This window comes from Macaca thibetana, chromosome 3, assembly GCF_024542745.1.
Source record: "Macaca thibetana thibetana isolate TM-01 chromosome 3, ASM2454274v1, whole genome shotgun sequence".
Classification (NCBI taxonomy): Eukaryota; Metazoa; Chordata; class Mammalia; order Primates; family Cercopithecidae; genus Macaca; species Macaca thibetana.
In genome coordinates, this window is record NC_065580.1 from 157,000,293 (window position 1) to 157,027,696 (window position 27,404).

At 44.6% G+C, this 27,404-nt stretch overlaps 1 protein-coding gene across 2 annotated transcripts in view; it reads left to right on the plus strand.

Moving 5' to 3' along the window:
- The window catches only part of DSCAM (DS cell adhesion molecule), an 861,731-nt gene extending 835,020 nt beyond the window's left edge, over nt 1-26,711 (plus strand). For both annotated transcript variants that reach the window (XM_050784546.1, XM_050784547.1), the window contains 3 exons: nt 5,503-5,700; nt 7,087-7,389; nt 24,340-26,711. In XM_050784546.1, coding sequence (XP_050640503.1) covers nt 5,503-5,700; nt 7,087-7,389; nt 24,340-24,692 — 854 coding nt within the window. In that variant the 3' untranslated portion in view covers nt 24,693-26,711. The remainder of the gene's footprint in view (nt 1-5,502; nt 5,701-7,086; nt 7,390-24,339) is intronic.
- The last annotated feature ends 693 nt before the right edge of the window (nt 26,712-27,404 follow it).

Consider the following 27,404-nt stretch of genomic DNA (forward strand, 5'->3'; position numbering starts at 1 on the left):
TACTGTAAACCAGTGGTCAGTGAGTGGCAGGCAGGATGCACATGGGAGAGACGTGTGTATATCTCATGGCTATACAGTTGGAAGCAGGGCTGGGAATGTTAATGCATTCATTCAGCTTTCAAAAATATTTATTCAGGTTTCACTTTACATATATGGCTCAGTGCTGTGTGATGGAGATACACCATGAGTAAGACACAAAAAGACATTCATTTCATTCTAGTCAGGGGGCAGACGTTAGACATGGAGCTAAAGTGTTTCTCATGTCTCGGTAAGTCCTAGACAGAAAGAGAATGAAGCCATGGTGAGTCAGCGGGCATGTGGAGCAGTGGGAGGGGCTGTCTTGGGTCCAAGTCATTCGAGAAGACCTCCAGTGAGGAGAAGACATGAAACAAGATCAGAGCCACAGCGGGAGCAGAGGGGGCGGCAGGGAAAAGCTCCCAAGGTTCCCCGCATGATGAGCATGGAAGTTGGCACTGGAGCACAGTGAAAGCCAAGGAAAAGGTGAGACAGAGAAACAGCTGTCCTCATCTTGCAGGGTACCTACCCTAAGCCAGCGTGTGGCAGGTGTATTTCATTCTGAGAGTGCTGAGATGCTGTCCTTGGGGCTTAGCCTGATGATCACAGGGAAACACTGCAGCTTATAGAACAATGTTTGTTTCCTTTGTGATGAATTTCACTAAATGATGTTTACCAACATCAAGCAAATCTACTCAAATGCATGCATCAATCTCTGGTTCCCCCCTCACTCTCCAAAATGAGCTTATTCATTTAGCACTTGCGGAACCCTCTGTGTTAGGAAAAGATCTTCTGGATCATTTTTTTGTTAAATGTTCCTTAAAAACCACAGTACGAGGGACTGACAACACTCTATGTTTTATTTAGAATTAGAAATGATGGGTGACTGGCCCCACAGTGGGTTCAAGAGTCTGAAACTCATGAACTTTCTGAAGCACAGTTCCCCCACTAGCTTCTTGCACCAGAGCTTCTCACCTCTGCCCAGGTGTTTCTACCTCAGTGAATTCCATGGAGCAGGTTCTTCTCACTGCAGTTGGGCATATTTGCAGAGATTCATTTGTATTCTCTATTTTCTCAGCTAGAAAAGACATCATGATTCTATTTTATATGTTAGGACTGTGTTGTCATTGCAAGCATTCTTTATTTTTAAGAAGAGCATCTAAAACATGTTGCTTGCACACCAGAATGACTGCATTGTAGAAGTTACGTTTCTAGGCATTTTATTAGTTTGCCAGAGGGTTGCAACAGATTCTTATAAGGGTGGGAGAAATCATAACAATTTGCTATTTATCTCTGTCAGTGTGTGAAAACACGTCCCTTGGCTGTTCTGCTGCACTGATTACTTCTCTGACTCTCCTGTGGATTATAATACACTGGAAAACTAGGACTCTATTCATGTCCTCATCTGCATACCAGCCACAGTGTCTGACACAGGCATGTAGTGGATAAATACCAATCAGCCATCATGTTCTGAGATCGCAACAATGGGAATGGAAAAAAAAAAAGATGTTGAGTCATGTTTGCTGCACAGGAATCATAGGCGGGGCCGGCTGAGCCTGCCCCTTGTGCCCAGAGCACTTGGGCACATTAATCTCATTCAAACTTCACGACAGCTCTTAAGGTGGGTGATGACATCACCCAGTCTCAGAGACTAGGGGATTAGGCAGGTCTGACAAGGTCACTTGGCCAGTGACACAGCCAGGGAGTAGTGAATATGAACTTCCAGTCCAGGCAGCCTAATTCCAAAGCTCTCATTCTCAGTCATTCTACATTGCCTTTAGGTAGAGATGCTACATATAGGATATGTAGAGACTAAAGAATTGACTTCACACATATGCACATTCAATGACAAAAGCTTACAACATGGACTCGAATTTTTACTGTTGAGACTCTGAAAAAAAAAAAAACAAAACAAAATGCCTTCTGTCACCCAGGATGGGACTAGCAATGGCCCTGAGGGAAATACCTGGGGTGGGTGAGGTGCATCCAGTGGTCCAGGATGTAATAAGTGCTAGATAAATATTTGTTAGTTACATGAGGGATTGTTCAGATCTCCCAGTTTCATCCTCTCTATGAGACAGTTAATAAATTTGTTATGTAAAGCTGGACCTCCACAACTACAAGATATGGAAACCAATGGCACGGACGAAAGCAGATTAAAAGCATGATCCCAGTACACATGACACGTTCTGTAACCCTATTATCTACAAAATCCTCTGTCATCCCAAATTCGGGATAATTAAAATAATCTGATTCAATGGGCAGAAGCTTAATTAGGGTTCAGACCCCAGGTTGAAAGGCCATGAGCTATTTATATCCCATGCCCTCCAACTCATGGGCTGCTGGGCAGGCGTGATGCTTAATCACCGGGTTTTATTTATGTTAGGATGCTGGGAGCCTAACAAAATACTTTCCATGAAGGGGCAGTAAATCCCAGCGTTTATTTGCTTAGTAGATGAGCTAGTAAGTTATACAAAAAAGGCTACCCATGGAATCCAAGTAAAAATTGTATTTTAGCTGCTATCTTAGGCATTATCATACAGCAGAGTTCAGTTCAGGTACAAAACAATGGCTGTAAAAACCCAATTATTAAAAAATAAATGTGTCAAATACTTCAGTATTCTACATACTGAGACAATTTTGATCCTAGGATGCCTGCCTCCCGCAGAACAGAACAGAGGGCTGTGATTTAAGGAAACTAATATCCTGACCTATATTTTCAACATTATCAGGCCACCAGTAAAACTGTTCTTATCTAGAAAAAAGAGATTACGAACAAAATTAACTTGAAAAGAGACCTGGCTTTGAATCAAGGCTGACATGTGCGACTTTCCCATGGAATTTTCCAAATAGGGTGATCTTAATGAGGAAAGGGGCTATGACAGTGAAGATCTTTGCCCCACCATTGGGGAGTGAGCTCAAGGAGAAGCAGCGAGGGTCGAGGTTTGGGGGATTGGAGGAAATAATTGTATCCTTGAAGTGGGACTAGCAAACTATACCCCCCAACCACCCTCCAACTTCCATGCCAGACGTAAACCTGCTCAGAATGAGCTGCAACAGTTGTAGTTGCAAGAAACTTAAAGAAGAATAAAAATGAAAATTTTCAAAACTTATGTAAGGGACTGGGTAATTTTCTGGAAAAAACTCATTAGCATTTAAATAACAAGCTCCAGTTATTTAAGCTCCACTTATCAAGTCGATAGTGCCTGGAAGACATTTAGCCTCTTACCCATGATAATGTTTTTCTGTCTTTTTGAGGACCTCTTTCCTAGCATTTCGGTGAAGAAACCCAATTATCATTCATACCTGGTTGTGTAGAGCTCCAGCATAACTCATTTACATTTTCATCAAGGCCAAAAAATATCTTCTAATGAAGTCTTCCATGGAATTGTGCAAGTAAGGGATGAAATGTGTCTTAAAATCAATGCCCCAGAGAATATTCACCAAGATTGAGTATTCTGATGATTTAGGAAATCTTAAAATCTATCTCTTTGGCTGCCATCTTAACGTGCTTCTCCAGCAACACAGAATGATAGATTAGGTTCAAAGTCCAATTAACTAGAAACTTGCAATGAGGAAATCTTCCATTTAAAAACAAAGTCATTGCACCTTCCCAGTGTTAGCCTTTCAAGTTCCAACATGGAATTATAAGCAAGCCAGGGTCATGTAGACACTGTACTAGGAAACTTAGACACTCAGGATTTGGCCATATGTGGTCAAGTAACAGGCATTATCTGAACTGAAAAGGCAGAAGGTGTGGGTTATAGTTTTATCACTTAACAGCTGTGTCACTTCTCTCTGAGCTTCCATTGCCTTCATAAAGTAACCCTAGGTCTATGAATTCCTTCAGAAAACTCTGTATGTCAGGGATTATTGTAGGTTCTATGGATGGATCCAAAGAGAGATACCATTGCCCCTGCCCTGGAGACACTGCCAGACTCATGAAAGCACATAAATAAATCAGTGCAATAACATTACAGGCTGGCCCTGTCAGTTTTGCTCCTTTGAAACTTTGTGAGGGCCCAACAGTGAATACAGTCTGCTGGGTTTAGAAGTGGCCAGACCATACTGAAATATGACTGCACCAAACTGCTCTTTGAGAAGCAGAGAATTCAAAGGTAGAAAAGACCCATCTAGGACCTTAGAATGCCTCCAGGCTGGAGCCCCCAAAAAATCATTCCAGGTAACTGAACCTCTCTCGTTTTCCACAGAATTCTGGAAAAGGCAATGTCGTAGCCCACTCTGATACCTGACAGTCTCTGCTGGTGGAACATCCTTCTTCTTAGCTCACCAGCCCCATCGACTTGCTGCCTTTGGTTCCAGATTTAGAGAAAATGAAACCCATCTGGCACCAGCTTAACCCTTTGTTCTCCATATTAAATAACCCAAGGTGTCTGTGTTAAAGTTAGGACAATTCCATTAAAGGGATGTGTTATCATACGCAAGGAGCTTAAGGAGAGTTGGGACATAATAATATGGTCCCTCTGCTCTAGGAGCTTTCAATTTAATGAATAAAACAGTCATCATTAAAACAGTGAGTAGCAATATGAGAAACAAAAATACAGGCAACATCTGTATTAATTTCCTAGAGCTGTTTTAACGTAGTACCACCAAATGGGTGGCTTCACAGCACAGAAATGTATTTGCTTGCAGCTGTAGCACTCCAGTCTCCACCTCTATCATCCCATGGCCTTCTCCCGTCCTGTGTCTGTGTTCTCTTCTTATAAGGACACCAGTCATAGTGGATTAAGGGCCAACCCCATTCCAGTATGACCTCGTCTTAGCTAATTTCATCTGTAATGACCCTGTTTCCAAACCAGATCACACATTCTGAGGTCCTGGGGGTTAGCACATGAACATATCTTTTGGGGGGACATGATTCACTCAAAACAACACCTAAGGTTGTAGAAAGGAGGTCGTGTGAGAACACATTGGGCTGAACTTCCTTGTGTTACAGAAGATGATGATGCCCAGGAAGGTTAAATGATGATGCCCAGGTCATAACATTATTTTTTTTGTACCATCATTCATTTAATTACGGTTGCAAACATCATAACTGAAGTACCTCTCTCAAGTCATTCTCTAGCACAGTAATTGGTTGTATTTTCTTTATAATCTTCATCACTATCTGAAATTTTCTTGTTTTGTCCTGTAATTGTTGTCAGTCTCCCCTCATTCCATTTCTAGCTTTTAGAAGCATCACAACATTATTAAAGGCCAAGAACAAGACTCAAATATGTAACTTCTGAATCCAAGTAGGGTATTCTTTTCCTTTCAGGGCTGATTAAACACGTAAGTATCAGATGAAGGTTTCAAGCCATAAAGGAAAGGGAAAGTATCCTCTGCACAGGAGAAGTCAAGGAAGTTTTCCTGGAGGGTGTGGGCAAGTCAGCAGGGCTGAGTGGGTGGCACTGACCTCCGCTCTTGCTCTCAGCTGACCACACTCCTCTGCAGACAAAGACAGACACAATTCTTGGCTCTTCACAGATCCCACCACCAGGAGGAATGCCAAGGCTGGGCCCACAGCGAGAAACCGCTATGCCAGCCAGTGGACCCTCAACAGACCCCACCCCACCATCTCAGCACACACTCTCACCACAGACTGGAGGCTGCCAACACCCAGGGCTACAGGATCAGTAGACAAAGAGAGCGACAGTTACAGCGTCAGCCCTTCGCAAGACACAGGTAGGCCCTGACGCTGCCTCTTCCATCCCTGGAGACCAGCACAGCCCCCACACCTCGAGCTTCGTGGTCTCCTTGGGGAGGGGAGAGAGGGCTTCCTCCCTCCTACTGATGTTCTTTTGAAGGTCACTTTCAAATTGTTAAGCGGTTTATCTAACAGTTACCGATACAACTGCATAGCCTTTACTCCACACAAGGCAACACAGAGCCAAACTGCATCTCTTCTGCAGGTGTCCTGAATCTTAGACCCAAGCTTATTTCTCCATTTAGTTCCTACCCCACTGGGAGAAATAGAGACATTTTTAAATTTGCACCCCCGTGATTGCGATAATTGCTGATTACACTCTGAGTGCGTCTGACCCACTACCTTCTCCAGGATTAAGACACTGCACTTGAAGTTACATGATGAGGTCGCAGCACCCTCTATAGGGAACATAGGCTGATCTGTTTGACAATTAAACAGGGGTAGCTTATAAGGTAAGTCATTCGGTCTATGCCATCAACCACCAAGTTTTCACTTCAGAGAGAAGACAGGGCCTAAGAATAGCAGTGGGTTGCCCACCACTCCCCCTTAAATTTTGAAAAGAAATTACATCTGAATCTAATAGCTGTAGGAAATATTAATACTCATTTTTCTTTTGTTCTTGATGATATACTTCAAAAACAGTGTTCCAGAGGTGGATCGTCGCCATGTGAATTTATTTTTATGGCTGTGATTTCTCTTAGAAGAGTCTCAGAGTTCTGCAGAGGTGACCTTAAAACTTTTTAGTGCATTTGAAATGCACACATCTCCCTGACCAAGATGATGTGGCCCAGCTCAAAGGCACGTGGGCACCGGTTTTTGTCCTGATGGTTTTCTAGTCCCCATAGAGGGTAATCACAACAGAAGATGCATCCCAGGGGTTGCGGACCTTTCTGCACTTGTGTCCAATTTCCGTGCAATGTCACGTCTTTATTTCTAAATATCGTCACATCTTCCTTCCTGAGCTGAGGCCCCAGAAGCTGAACTGCAGCTCAAATCATTCATGCCAGTTAAAGAGTCTCTAGGGCACAGATCCATTTGCAGGTTGGAGCAGAGAGAGGGGTGCTGCCAGTCCTGCTGTTTTCACTAAAAGCAGGACTTTTTTAGAGGGAATGCATTACTTATTTATGGAAATGTCCCAAGCTGGAACATCTGACTACAGTAATTTGGTTGCAACAAAGCTTTCCTTAGCCAGATCTGCTGAGGCTTGTGAAGCTGGCCTCAGGAGCCTCTGACAAGGAACCAGAACTCCTACCAGGTCCCACCATGATCTGGAAGAAAACGGTCCCAAGCCAGGAAGGGCCATGCCGTTGGTTCAGACTTCTGATGGTGAGTCGTCCGTCTTGTTTTTCTCTTTCATGGTGTAGATCGAGCAAGAAGCAGCATGGTCTCCACAGAAAGTGCCTCCTCCACTTACGAAGAACTGGCCAGGGCCTATGAACACGCCAAGATGGAAGAGCAACTGAGGCACGCCAAGTTCACCATCACAGAGTGCTTCATATCAGACACGTCATCCGAACAGTTGACGGCAGGGACAAATGAGTACACGGACAGTCTGACCTCCAGCACCCCTTCCGAATCGGGAATCTGCAGGTTCACTGCATCTCCCCCCAAACCTCAGGATGGAGGAAGAGTAATGAATATGGCAGTTCCAAAGGCACATCGGCCAGGTGAGCAAGACCACGTGGGGGCCGTCGCTTTGGGAAGTGCACCTTCCTGGTTCTCCCTTATCTGCTATGAAAGCCCTTCTCAGTGTTCAGACCAAATGGGTGCTCTGTTTATTGATGGCTGCATAACAAACCATCCCAAAGTTCATTGGATTAAAACTACAGCAGTCACTTGTTTTATGAATCTGAAATGTGGGTGGGGTCTAGTGAGGGTGCCATGCTGCAGAGGCTCTCCTGGGGCTGGGCATCTACTTCCAAAGTGGCTCACTGGCCTGGCTGTGTTCTCCCTGTGCCGGCCTCTCCACAAGGTGCTTTAGCTTCCTCACAGCATGGTGGCTGGGTTCTAGCAGCAAATGGCCCAAGACACAGTCTGTGGAAATAGCCAGTTTCCTTAGGTTGGGCCTGGAAACACACAGCTATCATTTCTCTTGTATTCTATTAAGCAAGCAGTCACAGAGCCCAGGAAGCCCTGATTGCAGAGAAGGAGGCCCCTGACTGCTTGAGGGGAAGACTGTTAAACATGGGAAGGCTGAATTTTAAAACGGCCACACTGAGGGCTTCTGAAAGGGGAGAGGTGTTACTGTAGCCAGTGTTTGGGACTTGGCCTCACTGAATTACACAAGGTGATGGTAACTGGCTAACATTAGGTCAGCCAGTAGTTTGGTCTTCAACTTGAACACCTGTGAATCATCTGGGTTGTGAAAGAAAGCTGCACATTCTGGGGTCTGCAGGGCCTGGCGGATAATAGAATGCAGAGGCTAAGAACCGGGTCAGAGGAGTGATGGGGACATGGGCCATTTCAGAGTTCACTGCTGTCTAAAGGAAAAGACTCTAGCAGGACCCTGCCAACTGATCACAAGTGGAAATGGGGGCCTTAGTGTGGGCTTGTGTTTTAAGAGAAGCCAGAAATCTTGGTTTTCTGTGGAAATTCACAGCTTTTTTAGTGTTGGCTTGGATATTTGTAAACCATTGTACAGGGCAAATAAAACACATCTTCAGATGGAATCCAACGTATGGCAGCCAATTGTAGTTCTCATCTGAAGAACCACGTTTTCTTTTTCACCCTGAAATAGCTGCCTGTAGACTTTCCTTCACAGACTTATCTAGCCACTCTTATGGAATCCAGTTTTATTTCCCATTTTACCCATTTTCTACACCACTGTTCTGATTCCATTTCAAAAACGTATCTTCACTTTTGAATGACTGCAGTTCCCTTGGGTTTTATGGGATAAGGCCTAGCTGAAATGAGCTTTAGAGATGCATAAAAATATATAAAATAAGAATTGTTTATCCAGCAAATAATCTTCCATACCAGCTCAAGATTCTTGCCAGCATCCAATAAAGAATGATGGCTTCATTTATTTTCATTCTGTCTACCTCCTCAGGGGAAAAGACGAGCTGTTATTTGTGGGTGTTTTTATTTCAACTATTTTTTTTTTTTGTATTGTTGGCATTTATTTGCAAGGCAAATGGAGAAAAATGCAGGATAAATGTCATGGCTTTCTGCAGCCGTTCAGCCTGAATGTGAGGAGGACCAGAGAGAAGACCAATGAGCCTGTAGGCATATTGGATAGGTGTTCTCAGCTTCAGTTCCTGCATCTGTAAAATGGGAATGGCATTGGTGACTATGTACTGGGCTTCTGTTAGATGCACGTAGCATAACACAGGTGAAGAGGTCAGCAGAGGAGGCGCTCAGCCATATTAGCTGTTGTTTCTGGCGCTGTCTGGTGGCTGTGGTTGTTAGAATCCCCATGGTGACTCCAGTTGTACTGCTGGCCGCCTCTTCCTTCTTGCTTTTATTTTTCTCCAGTGACCACTGAAGTCCTAGCAGGCACCCACCTCAATTGTGTGTCACCCAGTTAAGTACTTTATGCTTCCACCTGAGATAGCATGCCATCATTTTCCCTTTGTGTGTGATTTAGGGCACAGACTGAGCTTCTAGGTTAGAAGACTGTCCTATTTGTGCAGGCCTTTACATAATTAGAGGGTTGAAGCTTCTTTTTGATGACATGCTGTTCATATTGTTGGATTGTCTCTTAAAAATTTGACCTTTGCTCATGACATTGTTGCCTGGATCCATTAGAGCAATGGAAGATCATAGCTAAGTTACTATTGTCTTAATATACTTTTCAGAGTAACATGATTTTATAAATACAGGTTTGAATAATCTCTTAAATCAATGCAAGTTCAAATGTCCACAAACTTTGTTTTATATACCCTAGATGACTGCATTATTATTGAACATCTGATATGCTTTAGAAAATATTTCAGCCTTTGGAAGCCTTTCCATTGCTCCTTTATAATTCAACTAAATTCAACGTTGGGCACAAAATACAAGGTTCCTATTTACTTTTCGGCTAACTGGAGGCTGTGATACAATTAGCAGCTCCTTGAGTTGTGCTTTTAAATCACATTCTTTTCCTATGTGCCCTCTTCACGCTAAGTGATATCAGTCATATATCTGTTTCCGTTTATAGTCTTCCAAATCTCTTGATATATTTCTCCTCAGCCTTAGAGCTTCTTTTTTGATGGTCCTTTTTGTTCTCTTTCCCTTTTTATTTTTTCTGTCTTCAGTACAAATAGTTATGATCCCCAAACTTTTAAATTCTCTGCAAATTGGGATCAAGTTACATGAATTTGAGCAGATTGTGGCTTCAGAAAAATAGGAAACATGTCTGAATTATCTTCATACTTCCTTCTCAAGGTCTAGCAGATACCTGATAGGCAAGTAGCTATCATGCAAGAAATATTTATAAATGGATTAATACTATTGAATATCCAATAGTATTAATTCATTTTTAAAACTATATATATATATATATGTATCTCCAGTGTGTGTGTGTATAATATACACATATATGGCACTGTGTCTGGTACATAGTAGGTGCTTCATAAACATTATTGTATGAATGAATATATTATGGTTGTGACAACAAAACCAATTGGTGAAAATGAAAATATTTCAATTACTGGAAATAGTCAAATACAAAAGGACATTTAAATCTACTCCAACTTTCAGCACCTTTAATCAAAGTGACTTATTTTCTGTTCTTGCCCTTAGCAAATAAAAAAGACATCTCTTCAACAGATAAAGGGGTGCTCTCGCATGAAGTAAGGATAGCTATCCACAAAGGAGGCAGCATTATCTAGCTATAATTTTCCTGATACCTGAATTTTGAATTTGCCTGTACAATTACAAGTCCTAAAAATGCAGCAAATTATTGTCTTCTTCCATAAGGGATGACTATTCCCATCTCTACAAACAGAAAACAAAATTCTATTCCTCTGAGAAATAGCTGCAAAGTTTAACATCTTTTTTCCTCTGGGTCAAGGTGGCTTCCAATTCTTTGATTACAGTACCCATTCTTGGTTTCAGGTAGCATTTTGAGCCTGTTGCAAACATTCTTGGATTACTGTTGCTGCTTCTTTATTCATGATGTTTATCCTGTGCCATCAAGAGAAGCCATTGCATGAAGCTACTTAATTCAATTTCAAGCTTCAGACGTGCACCCTACCACAGCCTGCCCCACTAGCGGTAGGGAAAGCATCAACCCCTTGGGATCTCTGTGCTCATGCCCTCTGGGCCCCAGACACAACATTATGAGTTTCAGCCCCTTCCTTGGGGAATGCATTTGAGTTTTGTTTTGTTTAGTGGGAAAGGGCCACTGCCTGGTGCCAACTTGTTAATTCACTGAATGACAGTAATTCGAAACAATTACTGGATTTTAAATTTAGGATCCATTCATCTTGCATCACTCTCTCCTGAGGGTGTGAGGGTGGAGAGTAAGAGGCGGGGCCCAAGGCATGCACTGAGGCCAGGAGCTCCTGGAGGAGCCCTTACCTGAAGAAAGAGCCTACCTCTGCACAGGTCAGCACTATTCTGACCAAGGCTGGCCACCTTATTCTCAGTTGTCATTTTGACCATGCTGTTTTCCCTCTCTGAAGTCTGTGTATCTCTCTTGTTGGCTCTTAAATCAAAACAAGATACCAGCAATCCAATCTTCACAGCTAAATAACCCCCACTCCCAGCTTCACTTACCTACATCTCCCTCACTGCCTGAGGACTTGGCTCAGGCAGCTGGGGTGCCAGGCCTCGGCACCGGCATCTTCCTCCTGTTTTGCACATCACTAAAACTCAATTTTGAAACGTTTATCATAAATATTATAGTAAAGGTCTCCTTTCAAATGAAAATCTCTTTGATGCCTACACATGTGTGCATGGGCACACACAGGCATGCACACATACACATTCACACACAAGCACAGATGCGTAGGTACTTGTGCACACATATGCACATATGCATGGACACACATATATGTTCACACACATGCACATGTATGTGGGCACATAAGCACATGCTCCTATGCATGGATACACACAGACGCACACACATTCTCACTGCACTGCTCTGGGTTTTCTAGAGGAAGGCTTGCTCCCTCCCTCTCAGCCTCCCTGCTTCCCTGTGTTTCTTTGCCATGCATGTGTTGAGTGGACACTAAATGACTGGTCCTGTTTTGGGAACTGAGGATGCAGTGATAGACAAGACCCACAGAGATCCACATTGAAGACACTTCTGTTCCTGGAAGGGAGACAGACACTGATCAAGTAAACAAATAGTATCGTTCCCGACCATGGTGAGTGCTGGGCAGAGACGCAAATCCAGGAAGGGGATAAAACGTGGGAGAGGAGTATTTTGGAAAGAATGGTCCAGAAAGGTCTCTGAGGCAATGAGATGTAAATGATGGGATGGAAAGAGCCCTGCAAAGATCCTTCTGGTGGTCCAGAGAGCTGAGCAAAGACAAAGGCCAGGAGAAAGGAATGAGCTTGGTGTACACAACAGGGATCAAGAGTTCCCTCTGAACTGCCAAACACACATGACCTTTCAAACACTCCCGTAGAATTTTAGGTTAAAAGAACCCTGGGGCCATCCAACAAAGCCTCCACATACTGCTGTTCACGCCCACTCTATGTCGACCTAAATATTGGCATGTGCTAATCCTGATTTCTGCTGGAAAACCAGGTCTCTCTGAGGAGTATTTGCAATTTTAGCTTCTTAAGGGCTCTTGTAGAATTTCAGTGTCTTCTTAATAGCTCCCCCTCAGACTCAGAAGGTAACAGTAGCACCTGCTCTGAGGGGTTCCCAACCTTCGAACTCTAAGCCCATTGCATGAAATAAAAGCGTAGCACATATGTCCATTGGGTCTTTTGCAGCCACCACTCCGCACCCAGCCTCCTGCCACTGTGTTCAAGAGGCCGTCCCCTGTACCTCTGACCTTGTCCGGTGGTCTGGCTGGTTCACTGTATTTGCTGCGGGTGCTGGGCTGGTGTCTGTGTCCTCTTGTTCCAGAATATGCATTCCCTGTGTTCTGATTGCCTTTTCTCTGACTTCTGAGCCCCTTAAAAGCCTCACTGTTTTTCTTGGGTAGCTTATTGGGGTTCAGTTCTAATCCTGGGCTGCGCCAGTTCCTCGAGAGGTGGAAAGTGATGGGGGAGGAGTGTACCTGAGAGAACAGTGATGTGGGGGTAGAGGCCTCGTTGTCCCTGCTGAGTGACCAGAAGGAAGCTCCCAGATTCCAGCGCTGCAGACAACAAGAGAGAAGGCTGCCCAGGCTAACTGAACATTCATGGCATCTCAGACCCAGTTAAAACACAAATATGCGACACTCGTGTATTGGACACCTACTGATTGAATATCTCCTGAGTAAAAAGACACTGGGTATTACCCTAAGGCATAAAAGGGTTAATATCTTAAATTAACACGCCTCACAGTCTCATTCATTTATCAGAATAGTGTGTATCAAAGACTGCAGGCAATGGGTTCTGAAGACATGAGACAGGCAAATCTTGAGAAGGTCAAAAAGTAATACAGAGCCCAGCTCATAGAAGATGGTCAGTCGCCACCTATACACACATACACACACATACACACACACAAACACACACAGCCCAGTGAGGCCTTGTGAGAAGCTAAAGCCCCATGAAGGCCCAGGGGCATACAGAAAGGTAAGAAGAAGACAGCAAAGACCATCGTTTTCCAGTGTGGCCGCCTGTACACTCTGCTGGCACCAAGGCCTAAGGCATCCTGTATCCCAAACCAGAAAGGGGAAACAAGCCATCAACTCCAGTAAGAGTCAACCTTCTCCTGTTTAACCTCCTTCCATGGCTTCCTGCTGCTCTCATGGCGTCTGAGGGGTCAGCCATGTTTTCCTTGTCTTGACTCCTGGTCTCTAGCCTCCAACCTTGACCCCTGGTCTCCAGCATCCAACCTTGACCCCTGGTCTCCAGCCTCCATCCTTGACCCCTGGTCTCCAGCCTTCAACCTTGACTCCTGGTCTCCAGCCTCCAACCTTGACCCCTGGTCTCCAGCCTTCAACTTTCTGGCCTCCTACAACTCCACGAATACACATTCACTCTGTCTGGAATTCTCTCATTTCCAGCTAACTCAGCTCCTTCTGTGGGATGATTGAAGATGCACATTGTTGTAGAGACAGCTCTGTCAGCTTCATGGCAGAACAAGGGCAAGCTCCCAGCCGGGGTTCTGCGTCAGGTGGTCCCCAATGTGTGGTTCCTCCTGGCTCTCATGTGGGAACTGTATCCATCTTTGGATCTCATGAATCGTTCCACAGTGGGTGCTCCAAAACCGTTGCTAAGTTCTGCGCTTGCCTAAAGGACAGGGAAGATTTTCCAATCCCACTTTTATTCAGAACTACTTTATTTGAGAACAATCATGAGCCTCAACAAAGTCAAAGCCCTACTTTTATACCTCAGTGTAGCTTTTAAAGTTCACGAGCAAGCAGAAGGATCACAATATCGATGAGCTCTTAAAAAATGCATGAGGGCCCCCTGAGTACAAGCCAAGAATTGTAATCGAATCCCTGTACATGGGCCTCTGATATCAGTCTCACATTATTTATTTAGGGTTTTTCCTGGTTGCCGTTTGGGAGTGAAGATTCATTTACCAAGAGAGATTATTTTACTAGTTTTCATTACCATGCTGCAACATTAATATTAAACTCAAAAAGTGTTAGATCTCTTCTGCCTCTCGTATGGGTGGACTCTATGCTCCCCTTTGGGAACCAGCTCTTTGACACTGTAGTGTTGTTGCAAGTCTGGTCTCTGTGTTTTTTATTGAAATTGCTCGAACTCAAGGAAATCATCCTTTGCTTCTTACTTTTGCATCAATATCCAGCTCTATCCAGGCAGACCTCAAACCTTGTTAGAAATTGATGAAAGTTCCTTTTTATGTGTCCCCAGAGGAGATTGAAGCCCCAAAAACTGTGATTCACCTTCATTCCCACAAACTTGGGAAAGCATCTGCATGTTCACAGCCTCCAACTAACAAAGCGTTGCAGAGGAGGAGGAAGAAGGCTACCGCAAAGTGCCTTGGAATATCTGGCCCCCAGAAATGCATTTCATTTGTTCCACCCTTATCCATACATTCCCGGTACAGATGTATATAACCAGTTTTCAGAGGTGAGATAGCTCAGAGCACAAGAAGGGCTCTTTTAGGCTTCACAATGCCTTTAGAAACTAGTGTGCCTCATTCATTTGACTAAAGGCGAGAGCACTGAGGCTCAAAAGGGTCACAAAACTACCTGGAGGCAGAAACAGAGGCAGAGACAGTATTTCAACACCAAGCCCTGCAGTCTGTAACTACTGTTCTTTCCACTGGAGTCAGCTCCCACCTCAGCAGGTGCCACTGGAGAAAGACCTGGGGATTTTGCCTTCTTATTACAGTTCCATTGGACCATCTCTTATTTTCTTCCATGAAGAACTGAGGTCGTCACTCCTTGTGGACTAGTATTCTGAGGCTGAGGGGTACAACTGCTTATCCTGGTTGAATTCAATGCTTTATAAGTAGAATTAAAGTGAAATAAGGAACACTTGGCATTATGAATTCTCATCATCTAAAGCAGAGTTTCTCAACAGCAGCACCATTAGTATTTGAAGCCAGATCATTCTTCGTGGCAGGGGCCGTCCTGAGCATTGTGGGATGTTGAGCAGCACCCCTGGCCTCTGACCAATAGGTACCAATAGTGGCACCCTCCCCTGTGTTGTGACAACCAAAATGTCTCCAGACTTTGCCACATGTCCCCTGGGAACAAAACCGCCCTCAGTGGAGAGCCTCTGATCTAGTGTTCAGATATTTTCCCCTAGTGTGGTGCCTGCAAGATGGCAAGAGCCATTGTTTGATGATGGATTAATGGAATGCACATCCATTATAGATTTTGTGAATCACTTCATTCTTGTTGTTTCAGTATTGATTTTGCCATCCTTCTTCCAAGAACTGAAATACATTCAAACTTTGCGTGTGTCCGAATAGATTGAGAAAGTTCAGGAAGTTTTGCTTTCCTGGGTTTCAACTAAAAGGAGGCAGCTTTAGTACAGCAGTTTTCACGCAGTCAGGCCAACCATGGCTCTAGTGCACCATGAGTGCACTAGAGTGGAGGGGGACAAGCTCTGAGTGTGTATCTGATGATAGATGTGGGGCCTGAAATCTGTACATTTCAGAACCAAAGGCAACGTGGTGCTTGTGATACCTGTATGCAGAGTGGTTAGGGAAGGAAGGAGAAATCAGTGCTGACTTATTTAATCAGGACTTTTGGAGACGTTAATGGCACTGAAGGTCCCCAGAGGGCAGCAACAGAAGGATGAGAAATGAAGCATGATGTCAAATAATAAAGCATTATGCTGCAATAATTGGTAAAGCGTCTCATCCTCAAGGCTGAAGTCAAAGCAGCTGCCTGGTCTCCCTCCAGAAAGGCAGTGATGGGTGCAGCCTGTGATCTGCACTGGGTTTTGGTGAGGCTGATGAGGAGAGAATGAGAAATGGGTGCCCCAGTGATGGATGGGCCAGTGGTCATTGTATGGTACACACATCTTTAAAGCTCCACAAGGGCTGTTAATTGTGGGTAATACACATTTATTCTCATAGTGCCCACCTTTCTGGTGCCCTCTTCCCCCACTACTCCTTACCACTGTCCCAGTTGGTTACCATGTTCCCTTTTTCCCTTCTCTATTTGTGACTCTGCCCTTAATTTTTATCTGTCTATGGATCTGTGTAGCTACATTTCTTTCTTTCTGCCTCCCTCTGTGTGTGTGTTTCCCTCTCTCTGATCCCTCTCTCTCTCTCTCTCTCTCTCTCTCTCTGTCTCTTCCCCCTCTCTCTCATCCCCCTCTCTCTCATCCATCCTCCCTCACACTCACCCAACCTCATTCATCTCAGCCTCCCCTGACCCTGATATATTCCTGCATCTCAGTCCCTCAGTTTCCCAGAGCCCTTCTCTGTGCTGGGCCTTCTCCACCTGCTTCATCCCTCACCCTCAGTTAGAGTCTGACAGGAAGGGTATTGGCCTCAAGGCAGAGCACAGTGGGTTTGTGGTGTGCAAATCCACCACTACAGCCCAAAGAAGTCAGCAGGGGGGACCCTGTCCCATAGGCCCAGGCAGGACTCTGTTAGCCTTTGTATTCATGCTGGGGTTAGGCAGGAGACACTAACTGGGTTTAGCTCACTGGGAAGGGGAAGGAACCGGCAGTGTGGGCAGGTAGGTGAGCAGCGGAGAAGGAGGGCATGGAAGTGAGTTCAAGCTCAGTCCCTCCTGCTGTCAGACCATGAGCCGGGTCCTCCTGCCAGTGCTAGTCCTTTCCTTCTCCATGCCTCCACTTCCCCTTTCAGTATGCTGCTCTTCCAGTTGGATTTTCCCTCCCATATCTCTCTCCTCTCTATCTCTCTCTGTCTCTCTGTCTCTCTCTCTCTCTCTCTCTCTCACACACACACACACACACACACACGCACCACACTTTTCTTGATGTTTATGCCCTGCTTGCTGTCTTTTTGCACTCAGCCATCTCTTTGTTCATCCCCTGCTTCATGCTTTTACCCCTTTTCTATGCCTTTGATTTCATGGATGAAAGTTTTAGTACAAGGGAAACAAAAAAAGGAAAAGAAGGAAGGAAGGAAGTTAGTTTTCATGTTACCTGAGACTGGATAATTTATAAAGAAAAAGAGATTTAATGGACTCACAGTTCCATGTGGCTGGGGAAGCCTCACAATCATGGTGGAAGGTGACAGGCACATCTTACATAGAGGCAGCAAGAGAGAAATGAGAGCCAAGTGAAAGGGAAAACCCCTTATAAGCCATCAGACCTTATGAGACTCATTCAGTACCATGAGAACAGTATGAGGGAAACCACTGCCGTGATTCAATTACTTCCCACTGGGTCCCTCCTGCAACACATGGGAATTATGGGAGCTACAATTCAAGAAGAGATTTGGGTGGAGACACGGCCAAACCATAGTAGAAGGAAAATAAAGGAAAGAGTGGAGAGAATGAGAGAAAGAGAGAAAGAAAAAGGAAGGGAAAGAAGGAGGGAGAAGGAGAAGGGGGAAATGTGGAGAAAGGTAGAGGGAAGCAAAGCAGAGGAAGTGACGCCATAGAGTTTGGAAATCATTACCAGGAATATAAGTGAATTTTGTCATAGCTGGGTTTACTGAAACAAGTACTAAGACCGGGCATTTGCCTTTGCCAGTGTTTATGGCAATGATAGATTTACACACAGAGACGCCGAGGGCATTTGCACCCAGTGGAGGTGAGTACCCATGGCATGGTGACCCAATATGGTGACCTTGGAGTTCAAAGCACAAAAGATCCTCAGACTTCTCCTGGATCCCTGCTACTTTTCACTGCATAGGAGAACTGGAGAGGGTCCTGACTGATAAGCTATGGAGCAAGTGAGCTGGGGAGTGCCAAACACACCCATGAAGGCCCTGCTTTCTGTGGAAACAGATTTCTTAATCCATGGAAGGTGTTCACATGCATTATCTAATTTACTCTTCACCACAGCCTTCTATGCTAGATTCTGCTATTACTCCCATTTTATGGATGAGGAAACTGAGCTCAGATCTAGAACTGTCAGATAAATGCAGGCAGTGTTATCCTGGCCTCTACTCCTCATCACCACAATTAAAGCCAAGGGCTAGTTTCTCCCATGTGACACAGGCGGATGGCAGGGTGCTGGGGGTGGGGGATGCTGTGCCAATGTCCCCATGGTCAACACAGTCTCACACATCACGTGTCTCTTTCTGGATCAATAACTGTGTGAGTTGTCTTGGTATGTGTAGGCATCTGAAGCACATGGGATGACTATTAGAGAGTCCACATCCTCAGAGGCTTTGTTGATGAGCACATGGGCTGGGGTTTTAATGGACATAAGTGCCTATAATAACAGAGCTTACCGCTGACTACTCTGGTGCTCTCTTCTCTGTAAGTGCATGAATTATTGAGAGAACTCATTTGCAGCATGCACACAGTTGAAAGGGCTGCTGTGGGTGCTAATCAGAAAATACACATTTTTGAAGGGAGCTAATTAGAGAATCGCACAACTTTACATGGAGTTTTACCTGAAAGACTGGATCAATCAGAGATATTGGATATTCAGAGATACTTGTCAGACCTGCAGTAAACAAACACATGTAGGCATTGCATGTAAGCACTGAGCTGTTTCCATTATGAAGGATTTTTACTTCTCACCTGTCCATTTCAGCGACTGGAGCCCTCTTGATCACTACATCTGAAGTGGGAGCCCCTGCAGGCAGGATGCAGATATTATGAGTCCTATCTTTTGATTTCAAACACGTTTCTTCCTTCCAATCTAAGACCCGAATGTTCTGCAGTCCAGCGGGGACCACGATGCTATTACTTAGTAGGGGTTTAATAAGCCCTGTGCATTCAGTGGGGAGTCACTAGAATAGAGATTTATCCCCAAATCTGTTGCAACACATTACAAATATGTCAAGTGTTCGTGATTGAGTCGGGTCTCAGAAACAGCATGAGGCATTCTTGACCTATATTTTTAAAGAACCCTGGAGGTAAATGTCTGTTGCATTTCCTCAAATATACGAACAACATGAGAAAAATAATATTTAATAAAAATAATTAAAAATAAATAAATAAGAAAATTAACAATTTGTTTATAAGATTCTTAGGAATAAAGATATCACCTTCTGGAGATTGATTATATAAAACTACAAATTGCAAGATTGGTCAATTAAGATGTATTGATTCACATACAAAAGGATGTTCCCATTTCAAAAGAATTATTCAATTTATTTCTTAATGACAACTCTGTTAATGTTTTCATCACTTTTTTTTTTGCAAATAATTAACACCTAGTTAGAGAAGACTGAAGAATAGCTACCATAAAGGAACATAAGTAATTTTCAATGCCATGAAGTTTCATAAAGTTTTAAAAAATCAGATTATTTCATCTTTCAGGAACAAAGCTATTCTAGATGGCAAGATATTCCTGAACCCTCCTCATTAGTGTCTATAATGGGTAGGCCTCATGCCATTATATTTTTATAAGCCAGAGTTCAGATGCATCAAGTTACCAAAACCCTTTTTACAAGAATGCCAAATTATGTAATTTCTTCCTATAAGAATGTTATGGACCAGGTGCGGTGGCTCGCGCCTGTAATCCCAGCACTTTAGGAGGCTGAGGTGGGCGGATCACCTGAGGTCAGGAATATGAGACCAGCCTGACCAACATGGAGAAACCCCGTCTCTACTAAAAATACAAAAATTAGCCAGGTGTGGTGGTGCATGCCTGTAATCCCAGCTACTTGGGAGGCTGAGGGGGACGAATTGCTTGAACCGGGAGGTGGGAGGTGGAGGTTGCAGTGAACCAAGATCGCGCCATTGCACCCCAGCCTGGGCAACAAGAGCAAAACTCCATCTAAAAAAAAAAAAGAATGTTATGGCGCATTTATTGTCTAGGTATTTATTACTGAGCTTCCCTTGGATCCAGTTGACAGTAGGAAGCCAACATTGAATTAGAATTGCCTTTAATTTCAGCGAGCCCAATCCAGTGTCGCCGGGTCATTTAGTGAATTACATGCTGCCATTCCCAATGAAATCATATAATTACTCATCATCACTTAATAGAATAAAGACATCCTGAAAAAGCTAAATGGAATTTTGAATCATACATACCAAGGGGTGCAACAATGTAATAATACAAGGACAAAGAAATCATTTGGTGGATTTCCCAAAAATAAGGTCATTACTCCTATTGTTGGGGGTAAAAGGTTTTCAGGAAGGGTAATAACATTTTGAAAATTTGTATGCTCATTTACATTGTATAAAATGCATTTTTACGGCTTGACTTGGCCATATTTATTTTTAGTTCTCTTATACTCTTTTTTTTTTTTTTTTTTTTTTTTTTTTTTGAAATGGAGTTTCATCCTTGTTGCCCAGGCTAGAGTGCAGTGGTGCAGCAACCTCTGATGCCTGGGTTCAAACGATTCTCCTGCCTCAGCCTTCTGAGTAGCTGGGATTATAGGCATGTACCACCACGTCCAGCTGATTTTTCTATTTTTAGTAGAGACAGGGTTTCACCATGTTGGCCTGGCTGGTCTCGAACACCTGACTTCAGGTGATCCATTGCCTCGGCCTCCCAAAGTGCTGAGATTACAGGCCAGTTCCCTTATACTCTTGAATAGTCCTTTCCTTCTGTTATGCTGGTTATTCTTTTTCTGTGGGTAAACTTGAAGTGTTTCCTAAGGTTCAGGCTTTAAGCACTAGCTAAACACACATCACTTCCGTTGCCCCGCTAGCAGGGCAGCTGGCTAATGACAGCCCTCGCTTGGCTCAGGTGGTCTCAGATCCCCTCAGCCTGCACCTACAGGGCCTACAGGCCCAAAGGGGCTGGATGAGGAAGGCTCAATTAACTATTGTTAGCATACAGCAACCTAAGGAAAGCAGGGAATATTTTGAAGCAAAAGAAACGAGAATATTCAGTTACTTTAGATTCAGAAAATGAGCAATGAGTCATTCTAGTGCTACGTTTCTACGATAAAAATACCTACTAGATACCTTGTCTTGAATGTCCCCAGCTGCATCAAACTCAGCAGGTCTGAAACTAAACCCTTCATCTTTTGTCATCAAAGTACAATCTTTCCCCTATACACCCTTTCACAGTTAGTGGTTTCACTGTCCACAGAGTTTCCTGAGCTTAGAGCCTGGGAAGGAGTCGCCCCTAACCCCTTCCCCTCTCTCACCACTCCCACTTGTCATTGACTCTGAAGCCGCCTTCCTTGGGCCCCCTTTGTATTACAATTTAATTCCCTCTCTCACATCCCACAGCTTCTCCTGAGCTCAGACCATTATCATCTCTCTCTCCCTGCACATCCTTTTCCCTGGGCCCTCGCTCCAGGACCACATACCACCAGCCCATTCTCTAGCCAGAGTTTTGCACCTGGTATGACATGAGTTATAGGTGTGCCAAGACGGTGAGTCCTTCAGACCTCAAGGTGGCCAGAAGCAACTCCTTGGGCTCATCCCAGTGTTGCTGCACAAATACCCCTTGTCTGCCTATACCTCAAAAAGATAAAAGTGGAAAGCACTGGGCTGGAGAATGCACACTGCCTATACCAAAACAGCAGAAACTCAGACGCAGCGTCAGTCCAGCTCAAGCCAGGCAGTGTTGGTGGCAAAGTGGACTTGGTGGCTGGGCCCTCATTGTGCTCATGCATTGCAAGGGGGTGATGGGATGTTTTAAAGCCTTGAAACAGGGCCCTGAAGATGGGAATGAGAAGGAGTCAAGGCCAGGTGGCTAATGTCTGTAATCCCAGTGCTTTGAGAAGTTGAGGCAGGAGCATTGCTTGAGGCCAAGAGTTTGAGACCAGCCTAGGCAACTAAGAAAGACCTTGTGTCTCCAAAATATTTTTAAAATAATAATAATTATCCAGGCATGGCGATGTGTACCTGTAGCCCTAGCTATTCTGGAGGCTGAGGTGGAAGGGTTGCTTGAGCCCAGCAGTTTGAGGCTGCAGTGAGCCATGAATGCACCACTGCACTCCAGTCTGGGCAACAGAGCAAGACTTTATCTCTTGTTTTTTTTTAAAGAAAATAAGGAGTCAAGAGATATTTTGCCAGTAGAATTAACCTGGAGAGAAAGGTGTCAGTGTCGCCTCTGAGGTTTCAAGGATGGAAGGATGGTGATAATGTTACACAAGATGGAGCACACGGGAGAAGAGCAGCATTTGGGATTGGGAGGGGATGGAGTTGGCCTTCATTAACTGAATTGGTAGACTGTGTTATTCAGAATTCCAGACGGACACTCATGTGGAAATGCCTAGCAAAGCACCTGAAAAGTCACATTTAGGGCTCAGGAGAAAGAGCAAAATGGAAAAGATAGATGGGAAAGCTATTTATAAAGAGAAGAGGAAAGCAGCCAAGCCTTTCGAGAGAGGGCTGAGAGCAGGCCACTGGGAATACTCTGTAACATTTAGAGGAAAGACAGAGAAAAGGATCCAGTCAAGGAAAGTGAGAAGGGATGGCCAGAGATGTAGGCAGAGATCTGGAAGACCACAGTGCCCTGGCAGCTGAGGCGGCCAACAGTAAAAATATCAACAGCATCAATTGCTATAGTAATGCAGGTAGGAAGAAGACCAAGAGGAAACCAGAGAATTTGGCAATGAGAGGTCAGAGTTGACCTTTCAGTAGTTGGTGGTGAAAGAAGCTGTGGCAGTTCAGGTTTTCTGAGAAGCACCTATGAAGAAAGATTAGACAGGCAAGGAATTTATTGGGGAAATTCTTGTGAAGAACGAAGCAAGAGGAAGCAGGAGGTGGCAAGGAGAGTCCAGGGACCATAACAGAGGTCTGACACCTGTGAGAGGAGAAGGGGAAGGAGGGATTGGTTGGAGGCACCTCAGGCTGCAGTGCACCTCTGAGAAGGCTGCAGTGAGGCTGATGGGGCATCCCTGAGCAAAGGATGCCTGTTAGGGAGATCCCGCACTGGGCGGGGATGGCCATGAGGAAAGCCCTGTCATGCTTGTCACTGGCTTGCAGCATCCCAGAGAACTGGTACCTCCCTGCCTGCAGCAGATGCTCTTGGTATTTTTGTTTTGGTTTGGGGTTTTTTTGTTTGGTTTGTTTTTGTTTTGTTTTGTTTTTGAGTCTTGCTCTGTCACCCAGGCTGGAGTGCAGTGGCATACTCTTGGCTCACTGCAACCTCCTCATCCTGGGTTCAAGCAATTCTCCTGCCTCAGCCTCCCCGGTAGCTGGAACTACAGGCGCCCACCACCATGCCTGGCTAGTTTTTGTGTTTTTTAGTAGAGACGGGGTTTCGCCGCATTGGCCTGGCTGGTCTTGAACTCCTGACCTCAGGTCATCCTCCCGCCACAGCCTCCCAAAGTTCTGGGATTACAGGCATGAGCCACCATGCCCAGCCAGCAGATGCTCTTGAAGGAGACCTGAGGTTATGTTTACATGGCACCACAGAAGCCAGAGTGACCTTGAGCAGGAAGTAGAAATGCTAGAACTCTGGTCTAAGCTGCTGTCATCTCTATACACAGCATGGCTGAAACAGAAGAGCCACGCAGAGGTTAGCAGGTAGGCAGGGCCTGGTAAGGAGGCCATAAGCTGTGGCACTTTCACCCAAAGCCACCATAAAGACCCATAATGAAGTGGCTGGCCAAGGTCACAAGGTTTCATAGAATTGCCAAGACGAGAGCCAGCTGTCCATCATTCTTCCCTTGACATCCCTGGTCTCTCCTTCAACCCTGTGCTCTCCCCGCACTTCCAATCACATGCGGGATTTGGTCTATCACCGTTTGTAACCAGTGGATGCTGTTGCCTTTGATGTATGTTTTTCTTTCAACGATGGTGTTTTGAAGGATTCTGTTACCTCCATTCCTCCATTTCTGTACAAGTAAGTTAATACGAGTAAGTACTGTCGGAAAATGAGCTCCTCCCGTGCCCAGCGAAGAGGTAGGAGGACGATTCCACCTGTCTTTGTGGTGAGCGCTGATGGAGGATCTTGAGAAAAGCACCTGTGTGCAGCGCCATTCTCGTCTCTAAAACCCGCATGGCCACCCACGTGCACACAGGGGATTCTGCCGGTGTTTACCAAATGAAGACACCAACTAACTACCCTGTCTTTCCTTCTAGGTGACCTCATACATTTGCCTCCATACCTTAGAATGGACTTTTTGTTAAACCGAGGTGGTCCAGGCACCAGCAGGGACCTGAGCTTAGGACAAGCATGCTTGGAACCTCAGAAAAGCCGGACCCTGAAGCGCCCCACGGTCCTGGAGCCCATCCCGATGGAAGCCGCCTCCTCCGCCTCCTCCACGAGAGAAGGACAGTCGTGGCAGCCGGGGGCCGTGGCCACATTACCTCAGCGGGAGGGGGCAGAGCTGGGACAGGCAGCTAAAATGAGCAGCTCCCAAGAATCACTGCTCGACTCCCGGGGCCATTTGAAAGGCAACAATCCCTACGCAAAATCTTACACCCTGGTATAACAGACAGCATGACTGGACAGCGGTTGTAAATACAATTCAAACAATTCAATCAAAGCTACCTTTTTTTTACGGAATTCCAATATTTATAATTAAAGAAAATTGCCAAAATATATTAAAAAAAAAAAAAAGAGAGAGAAAATACTGAAACCACAGACAGTGCAAAGACTCTCCCGCTTTTCTTCTGTCTGAGTGTGAGCTCCATCCGCCTGGGCGTCTGATTTTTTGGGAAAGAAGTCCAGTTTTATGATCTTCACAGGCTATTGCATTTTTACTGATTTTCTACAAAAGTGCATGGGGGGATTAATTAAACCTTCTGACTGGAAGTTCTATCACACAAGAGGCAAGAAAGAAAACAGGGTGGGGGGGAAATTAGCCTATTTGTGATTTTAAAAGGAACACCGATTTGCGGGCAGGGGAAAACTTCAGTCACGTTTGCACACCTTTCTTTCCCATTAGAAACCGGGTTCTCAATTTGGTCTTCTTTTGTTAATTAGGATGAGTGCCGTCAGTGAAGGGGTGGGGGGGAATCAATTTGATTTTCTTTTTTGTTTCTTTTTTAATTTAATGAGACACTCTTTGCATTTTGTCTAAGCGAAATAAAAAAGAAAAGGTTGTCTGCCTTTATTTCCATGTCTGCTTCTCTCGTCTTCTACCAATGGCCTGGTCCTCCTTCCCATTGGTACTTCTGTTTGGAAACACCAGGCCTGAACCCAGAGCTCAATTTAATAAACCAGAGTCCATAGTAACACCCTGAACTCCTCAGGAATCTCCAGGAAGCACAAAGAAGGTGCAGCTCCTGCTCTCAAGCTGGAGAGGACAAAATGCAGGCTGGTCTCCACCGAAACCAGAGCCCAGCCCAAGTATTCAAAGCCCCTCGTAAGGCTCTGTCCCTTGCCTGCCCATGGCCAGGGTTCAACTGACTGTGACCTATGGGCCAAATCCAGCCTCCTGCTGTTTTTTTAAATAAAGTTTTATTGAAACAAGACTACATACACTATTTGCTATTGTCTATGGCTGCTTTCATGGCACAATGGTAGAGCTGAATAGTTGTAACAGAGATGGTATAGCCTATGAAACCTAAAATATTTATTACCTGGCCTATTACAGGAAACATTTGCCAACCCCTTGCTCTGGAGTCTGAAATGTAGCCCCAGCCTGGGCACGATCATGCATCCTACCCTGCATGACTTTTCCTATCTCCACTATGCCTGGTATCCAAATTTGTGATAGACCATCTTAATAAACATTGCCTCAATCCTCTGTAACCAGAGGAAAGTGATGTTCCTCTAAAATCTAAGTTTTTAGTTTCCCTTCCCCCAGTTTATCTCCCATGTGGCTCATCCTAAGAGAGAATTTACTCATAAATAGTTGGAACTGCATTCTCTATCCCGCATCCCTCACACGGTTTGCTTTTGAAAGAGGATGTAATCCTCCCCTGGCTGCAACACTCCATTCCAGGCTCACTTCCATAGAAGTGAAAGATAACCAGGTCTTCATGTCAGAGATTTGGCATTAACCAGAAAACATGATCAAACGTCCGTGGCTGCTCAGTCTCCCAGGCCGAAGATTCTCTACAGGCTTCCATTAAGGTCACCAACATAGACTGGTGCCAGTTATTACCATCTTGGGAACGCATTCAGAAATGTCTTTCCTTCCCTCCCTCCCTCCTTTCCCATCCTTTCTTCCTTCTATTTATTTTCCAGGCAGGCCCATCTGCCTGCTTAGATTCAGTGACACAGAATGTGTCCAGGACCACCTGCTGGTGCTAGTGTTAGATGACTCCATGAATGTGAGGTGTGCATCCATGGTTTCAGAATCTAATCCGTGTTGACATGTACTGTTTGCATATTCTCAGACTGGTTTTTTTATGCAAAAGAAATGAAATGCTACTTTCTGGGCAAAAAAAATAAAAGTCTATCTTTTATCAACCTAAAACTTCTATATCCCCCAAACATAGAAGTTCACCTTTTTAACATTTTTCTCTCAACCTGTACAAAAATAAAAAAAAATTCTACATTATATTTGCCTCTACAATGGATTGCTTTCAAGACTCCTGCCTTAAAAAGTACTCATTAAAACCAGTTCAACACACAAACAATTGTCTCAAAAGATCACCTCCTTCCAGTTCAGATAGGGGTCTATGATTATTGTCTTCCAGGGGCTGCAGATTAAAGGGTAGTGTATACTAAAATGACTGTTATTGACAGTAATAATAATAGATTTTCCTCTGGACCTCTACTTGTCTGATTTGTTTTGTGGAAGTCATCCTATTAGCTCAAGTCTGCACACAGATTATTCTGTGTTGGAATGGTGAAACTCAAATAAATTCTGTATCCTCTGGTCAATATCTGTAGGGTACATGGGCAATAGCTATTAGGTCAGTGGACTGGGTTTCCTCCTCAGCATCCATCTGGCTGACAGCCTGAAAAATGCCCACTCTCCTGGACTAAGCAAGGCCTTCTCTTAATATGTAGCCAGTAAGCCACTGGCTACATATTCACATCTGCCTGATGACTGCTGTCTTGCATCCATGTCCACCGTGTCTACCCGTGAAGAGAAGAAGGGGAACAGTTGAGATGGCAAAAGATGGAACAGTGCCATGACATGAAGCTGGTCACCAGCTACACTGGATAAGCTTTTATTCCACCCATCGTCTTTGGGCCCTTGCTGCAGAGACCCTTGATACTACCTTACGACACAGAAAATACACTG